The 7,537-nt window shown below is 37.7% G+C and overlaps 1 protein-coding gene across 1 annotated transcript in view; it reads left to right on the top strand.

Annotated features, from left to right (window-relative positions):
• The first annotated feature begins 34 nt into the window (after window positions 1-34).
• The window catches only part of twin (CCR4-NOT transcription complex subunit 6-like twin), a 55,023-nt gene continuing 47,520 nt past the window's right edge, over window positions 35-7,537 (top strand). The window contains exons 1-4 of the mRNA XM_065484407.1: window positions 35-187; window positions 992-1,117; window positions 3,538-3,724; window positions 5,091-5,266. Of these exons, the coding sequence (XP_065340479.1) occupies window positions 1,000-1,117; window positions 3,538-3,724; window positions 5,091-5,266 (481 nt within the window). The 5' untranslated portion in view covers window positions 35-187; window positions 992-999. The remainder of the gene's footprint in view (window positions 188-991; window positions 1,118-3,537; window positions 3,725-5,090; window positions 5,267-7,537) is intronic.

Raw genomic sequence — 7,537 nt, 5'->3', positions numbered from 1 at the left:
CGCTGAGCTGAGAGTTTACGTGACGACTACGAGAAATTTCCACCAACCAATCAGATGAGAGCATCGCGGAGCCATTGCTAAGCGAGTTGTTCGTGTTGTGTGTTTATTTACGTCAGAGAAAGCTTGTTGCAAGCTTTTCTCGCGCCCAAGATTTTTCGGATTTCCACATTTGCGAAAGTAGATGAAGGTGAGCTCAATTCGGGGTGGCCGGACCCCCGCGCCGGGACCCCAGGGGGCTCTCAGTGGCTCGTAGCTCTGGGCCTTGTGTGTCAGCTGCCAAGGACCGTCATTGTTGTTTTCTCCGATTGGCCGCCACCAATCGAAGTCCCAGGGGCCCTGAGAGGCCCACGACCGATTGCGACATCCCTCTCAGGTCGTTTCGCGTAATGGGCTACCTCTTTCAGGCAGAACCTGGGTAAGGTTGGCCTCCGAGGGCCCGAACCGAGGTGGCAACAACTAGAAAAGAAAGTTTTTCTCGCGAAGCCCGCTTTTTCCGTGCGCGACAAAGTCGCAAGTTGGGTGATTTGCTAAGAGAAAAGCGAATTGTGTCGAGTCATGAGGCCGATTTCTCCGGTCGGCAATCTGAATTACAATATTTCTGCCAAATTTCAGTCTCGAATTATGACTATATCGTGTTAACAACCACACACTTATGGCCAGAACTCAACTTGAATTGGCTACTTTTAAAATCACTCGCTGTGTGTGCTAAAAATGCAAGGAGATATATATTTAATAACAAAAGTAGAGTTTCCAACAACTACAGTCATACTGGTTTCGGCTCGCTGCACGAAAAGCCAGTTTTCTATCAGCTGTGTGCGTGAAAAGTGGATAGCCTCGCGAAAAATTTTCCTGCCAGCAATCGCGACTTTGAAAATCCAGCCAGGCTCTCGGTAGCACACTTTTCCCACGCAGCCCTTATCGACTTCACTTTGGGTTCCCACCGTGGATGCTTGCCTGAAACTGTTTCTAACAATCTTTTTGTTCATCACAGGTTATAGCATGTCGCGGAAGGATAAATATGAGCAGACTAACAATCAACGGCGAGCCAATACCTTCATGGGGCCCGAAGAAGCCGCCTCTGGCAAGAAGTCTTTTTGGCCAGAGCTGGAGATAACAGGTACGTTTCAAAATTCATTTTTATAAATTCATATGAATGAGAAGCAAAAAGATCATGATTTTAGTCAAGGAATTATAATATTGCACAAAAAGCTAACTTCAAATATTTAAATGACTGTTCACAATCTAATTAGGTTTATAAATTTTTTCTAATCTTTTATTTCAGTCGCATTTGATATGAGGATTTAACCACAAAAACCGTTTAATCCCAATAGCTATTGATTTTAAGAATTTCGTGTTTTTTTTTAAATGAATGAGGGGATGAAATCTTTTGTGCTTTGAAGCTAATTATTGATGATATTTAAGTTCAGTTAATATTTTTTATTTGAACAGAAAATTGAAAGAAATGCACACGCAGTAAATTCATTGCAACTGAAGTAGAGCTATTGATTTTAAGTTACTAATTTAACGATTTGAAACTTACATTAAATTTTTAATTAATGTCTCATTCCATCTTGAAATTTTGTTTTCCTATTTAACATCATCAATAATTCAAATAGCCACTTAAAATCTAAAAGTTAATGGGTCGCTGCATTAGTTAAAATAGCGTTCAACAACCGAAGAATTGAGTAATTTGGTTGTAGCCCTTGAAACCGTATCGCGCGTTTGGCGATAATAAAGTTTACTGAGATACACAACATATGTATACTCTCTACTTGCTTCAGTCATGTTACATACACTCTGTGTTTGGCCCGCGAAAAACCACATAGCTCAAGGTTTATTACCAGCCAAATAAATTTTTTGTATTTTGTGAATCAAGCATCTTAACTGTCAGTAAAGGCACAAAGCACAATCGCTTTTTTCACCAGATCGTAACATAAGTTCGCATTTTGCTGGCTTCTCTGTTATTTGAAGTGCACATGAAATGTTTTATTTACAGTTGATGGGGTATAAAATATTGTGCGCTAGCGTTCATCTGTGAATACTTAATGTGGTGTCAGCAAATTTTTCTTGCGCTCTCCATGACGATATTTTTAGGCGGTTTCCTATATTCTTACCTGTGTCGTGTTTTATTAAGATAATTTTGATAGTTTTTTGTAGAACGTTTATTGAATAGAAGGCGTAGTTTTAGTAACAGTTCAAGTTTCATTTTTAGGGAATTAAATTATTTAATAAATATACTAATTTGCAAAAAAAATGAGATCAAACAATTGTGAAAAAATATAATTTTCTATGTGAATGGTGAAAATTGAATGCTCTAAAACAACAAGCACTTACGATCAAAACGCGTTGCTTGCGAAGAAAGGGACTGTGATTAAATTTGAAATTATTTATTAGAGTCGTTTTTGGTTGACTAAATTGTTTACAAGACAAAAATTTTCCCCAATTCTAATCAAAACGAACAAAGCAGACAACTTGAGAGTTCAAAAACCTTCCGTTAAGCGCAAATTGTTGGTGTTGTTCAAGACAATATTTTAACCTACAAATCGGGTCCCAAATGGACATTTTAAGTACATTCATTTAGTCGTCCAATGAGCTCTTTCTGTAACATTGTCACATCTTACAATCAACAAACAAGAGATACAGAAGCATTATTCTTCTCAATTTGCGCTGATTGTTGATGTGTGGTATTGGAGCACACCTTAAAATAAAGGTCGTTAACCCTCTGTGACGCTTGCGCAAAACACGTACACACTAATTATTAACTTATGAATGAAAAAATCACGATATGTCGTGACAAATGACTGGGAAGAAAAAAATGTTTGTTTCTTAATTTCTCTAGACACAAAAATTTGTATTTTTTTAACCAATTAGAACCATACAAAATATTCTTTTCAATTTCCTCCCGCGTGTAAAATATTATAATATTCATTTTTGTTATTCTTCTTTTCACCAAAATAGTCAAAAGAAAAAGCTCCAAATTTTTGTGAAATTTTTTAAGTGTAGACAAATCAAAATTTAAATGAATCCACTTACATTCATAGTAATACTATTGAACAGATGATAATTTATTACAAGCTGAACAATCTTTAAATGAATTCCATCGTAAATATAAACTTTTCAAGACTAATTTGAATGAATAGTTAGGAATTATGTATTTCTTAATAATATTGACAAATCACATAAATGTGTGAAACGACTTGGTCAACTCTTCCTTGTATATCGTCACTAAGCTCCATACAAAATTAATAATTCATTGATTTCATCAGCTCAAGGGTTGCTTCCAATGTTGCGGTCAAACGGAACATTAGAAACGATTAGACTACATATTAATCACCAAATCAGATACATACAAACGCGCGCTTGACTGAAGAGTGGTTTTGTAATCTGTGGATATTTTTGAACTGTTGCACATGTAGAGCACGCTTGTTTCTCTCTTTCTCTGATTTATCAATCTCGTTGTTTTCCTTGCGAGCGCCTCAAAACAAATAGCGCTGAGCCAATTTTTAATAATTAATCCCTCTTGTCACTCTTTTCCAGGGACTATCCGCAATCTGAGTCCGCGGCTGTGGGAACTCTCGCATTTGACAACGTTGTACCTGAACGACAACAGCTTAACGCGCATACCTGGCGAAATATGCAACCTGATCAACCTGAGACATCTCGACCTCTCCAGCAATAAACTACGAAGCCTGCCAGCTGAGCTGGGTGACCTTATATTTCTCAGGTAAACGCGGAAAATCACCATTCCTATTCCTGATCCTTGTTTATGGTCATTACTGTGTTAGGAATCAATTCACTTTTATACTTTCCCTCTTTGGAACAAGTTGATGACTGCGTTTGTATTTATTTTTTATTATTTTTTTTAGAATAACTATATTGTAATCTCTTAGTAACAATCTCATGGAATAACAAGAATCGATATATTAATAATTATTAGAGCGCATTTAATAATTAAACTACAAGAAATTTGGCATAAGCTATATTAAAGGAGTTTGATGATACTGCAAAATCCTGGAAAATCCTTGTTGCCAATGCATTAACTCATCCTTTAGGATTTAGTTGAAGCCAAAATGGATCTAAGTAGCACTATAATTTTTTGAGAAGAGTAGCTGCAAAGTTAGCATGCTTTTCAAATGATTAGGACTGTCTCCCTACTTAAAATCTAATATTTTTTTCAAAACAAAGAGTTAATAATTTCATACACTGTTGGATAGATCTTGACAAGAGGAAATGAAATCTGCAAAGAAAGTTGTGTTCAGGCACTGTAAAATTTGGAGAAAATTTGAAAATTTTGAATTTTTAAAGTGTAGCAAGGTCATTTTTCATTATTGCGAATTGTAGAAAAAATTATTTATCCACTTTACTTTATTGTGAACACACACAGCTTTTACTCGGTCTGGGAAAACTAAAATAGAAATAAATTGGCGTGAACGTAAGAGGGCTAAAGAGAAAATCACGATTTCGTTTGGAGTTTGACGTCATGAGCTTGGTGGATAGAGATCTACCAGAGAATGAAAAATAGGGAAGCAACTCAAGCGTTATCTCCATTCCAAGATTGTAAATATTTTTAACGAACCAAAACAGCAACGTAGTTGTTTGTTTCAAGCTCCTGCGTGCGATTCTTACATAATTCGTCATTTCTTCACATTTATTTTGGAGATCAATACATAAATCTATAACGTTTTATCTTACGAAACTAAGCTAATTTATTTCTGAAATCAATTTTCTATTAAATCTGCTATTTTATTATACAAATAGTTTGCGGTACTCATAAAAAATGTGTGATGTTTTTAAAAACCCCTTTCTTAATTTTGATTTGTTTTCATGAAATCTGAAATAAAATAGATTTTCATATTTTTTCTGCATAAAAACAGAGGCATTTTTGTGCTAAATTATGAAAAATCCAACACGTCATTTCAACGACACCGTTTTTAACTAGCATGAACTTGTCACCCAGTCTGCACAGTTTCAAAAGCGCTCTTTGTTCTGGTGGGAAAATGTGCTTCACTTGGCGTCTGAGTTAGATTACGCACACGCATGTTTTTCATCACTGGGCAGCTCGTGACTCAGTCCAATTTCATATGTTTCAGGGAGCTGCTGCTTAACAACAACTTCCTGCGTGTTCTGCCCTACGAACTGGGCAAACTGTTCAAAATCCAGGTGCTTGGTCTGAAGGGCAACCCATTGACCAAGGAGATCATGTCTCTCTACATGGAGCCCAACGGCACCCACAAGCTTCTCACTTACATGATGGACAACTTGCAAGGTAGGACGCGTTTACGTATTACCATGGGGACGTAATGTTATGCCAACACCGCGAGCGAGATTTGCAGCGCAATTTGCGAACCGTAGTTACACCTTTGCGCCACAGGTGGCATGGCAAATCACATTCATTTGGTGTACTCCCGAGGCGGAAAGTAGAAAGTTGGCGCAAAAAGAAGAAAGAACCGTGATTGAGCTCGATAAAAGTTATTGTCGCCTGTACTTTAAAATGCGAGAGCGAAACACGGCAAAACTGTTTATGAGTTAGTGCCAAGATTTCACATTTGCGTGTCAAACGTACGAACGGCGTGCATGGATCGCGTGCTGCCTAACCAACGTAGACTAAACAAACGCCTGTTCAGACTGCACGGCGGCTGAAATATTTATAATGTCGAGCAATTAACGCAATTTGGCGGGGCTGACTTTGCAGTTTTGCGAGATAATAATATCGCAAAGCCGTAATAACATTATTTTGGCATGAATCGGAATCTGACAGCAAAATTTGCCGGATCACAGAGTATTTATTAATTTTTGCGGTCAAACTGAGACTATGCCTTGTCGGGCTGTGCCTTATGCGGTATTTTATATTCTTGAAATGAATCTTTATTTAAGCACATGATAATTATAGTCGTTTCTTTCATAGTCGTCGTTTGTCACAAATTCGCAAGAGAGATGGAATTGTTCTGAAATTGTTATGTGTCGCCCATGTTTTTTTTCTTTTGCACTTCTTGCGATTTGCTGCTCTTTTGGCGAGCGTGTTTATTTTCATTTTAATGGGCGCAGGCATTGTTTGAAACGCGGCCTTGGACGTGAGCTGCTTACCAGATGGACGCTTCAAAGTCACCAGGCCGGCCGAACAATCAATTTAGCGTTTGGTCGAAAATTCGCTTTGAAGGTGACCAAATTTTTTGCTGAGTCCTGATTTTCTCTGAGGTTTAACAAATTGCTTACTGAGCAAGGAACTTAAACGTTCAAGCTTGAAATATTCATTTCTGTGTCACTCGCGACCCGCGAGTTTCACTTGGCATTCGCTGCTTGTTAACAATTGAATTCCACGAATCATGACGCATCCCTATGGTTTTGCACATGTTTTGAGGAAGGTGGTTGCTAGAAGTCCCATTTGGTTTAACAGTTAGTGCTTCCCATAAATTTTGAGCCCACTAACCTGAATCGAGAATGGCCTGTTTTTTTTTCTTAGGAAATAGTTGCATTCGCTTCTTGTTAAGGAAATTATTATTTGCCAATGCAAGCCGATTCCCAGGAAGCGTTCTCGTACGACTGTGCAATTGAAAATGGTATCAGGAATTGATTGACATTCACGAGAGGTTTGCAAATTTACAGCGTTGCAAACAAAACAATGCGTGACAGAATTTGACCTTGGCGCGCAAATGTTTTATTATTTATTGTCGCCTGGTTCAATAAAGAAAATCAATTGGACGATCCGCTCGTTGTTTCCATTTTGGTTCGACGGCCGCTTTGTGATGTGTCAAGGAGATGGATGCGAAATCTTTATCCTCGAATTCGTCGTAAAAGCTACGCAAGCTAACAAGCTGGAAGATAAATTTTTGGCCATCAGAGAGCAAGTGAGACGTCGTTACGGTCACGTCGCCTTGGCAGTTGCGAATTTGTGCGATAAACAGCATAAAAATAAACGGCCAAAAACCGGCCTCCGAGATAATTTCATGGAAATGTCAATAATACGCTGTTTGTTTTGCGCTCGGCCGTGAAAGTGTCGTAAATAGTCGATAGCGTCAAGACCAGCGTATGAAAACTCGATTGTGTTCTACGATTGCTCATACAGTGTAATTTTAGGGTATCGACTTTTATCGGAAGTTTCCCTTTACCTTCATCGTTCTCAATGCCGAATTAAAGCATTATTCTATTTGTTTGCACCTCAACAAAGAAAAAGGGACACCTTAATTTGCAAAGAGGTTCATTCTCATTTACGGTATTGTTGATTGTTTTAGAGAATAATGATTAAAAAATAATTTCAATGCTACATACTTCTGCTTGTGAATGAACGCGATTTTTCAAAGCGTCATCATCGTTTCAATTCTTCTAATAATATCCATTCAACCGCGTCAGTTTCCATAGCATCTTTTAGAGTTAAAGCTTTTGTTTGGTGTTTGAATTTTCGGATTGCCAGTTATTCTGTAATAAAGAGAAAATTTAATTTTAAATGTCTTTTGACTGTCATGATCTGAAGTTCGTAAGTATCGTTCCAATAAACTAGTTTCTAGATCGAGAGCCCAGTTGCGTTCATTGTAGAAATTTG

Source organism: Cloeon dipterum, chromosome 3 (assembly GCF_949628265.1).
Source record: "Cloeon dipterum chromosome 3, ieCloDipt1.1, whole genome shotgun sequence".
Classification (NCBI taxonomy): Eukaryota; Metazoa; Arthropoda; class Insecta; order Ephemeroptera; family Baetidae; genus Cloeon; species Cloeon dipterum.
Note: the sequence above shows the minus strand (reverse complement) of the source record. Positions and strands in the feature narration are given on the sequence as shown.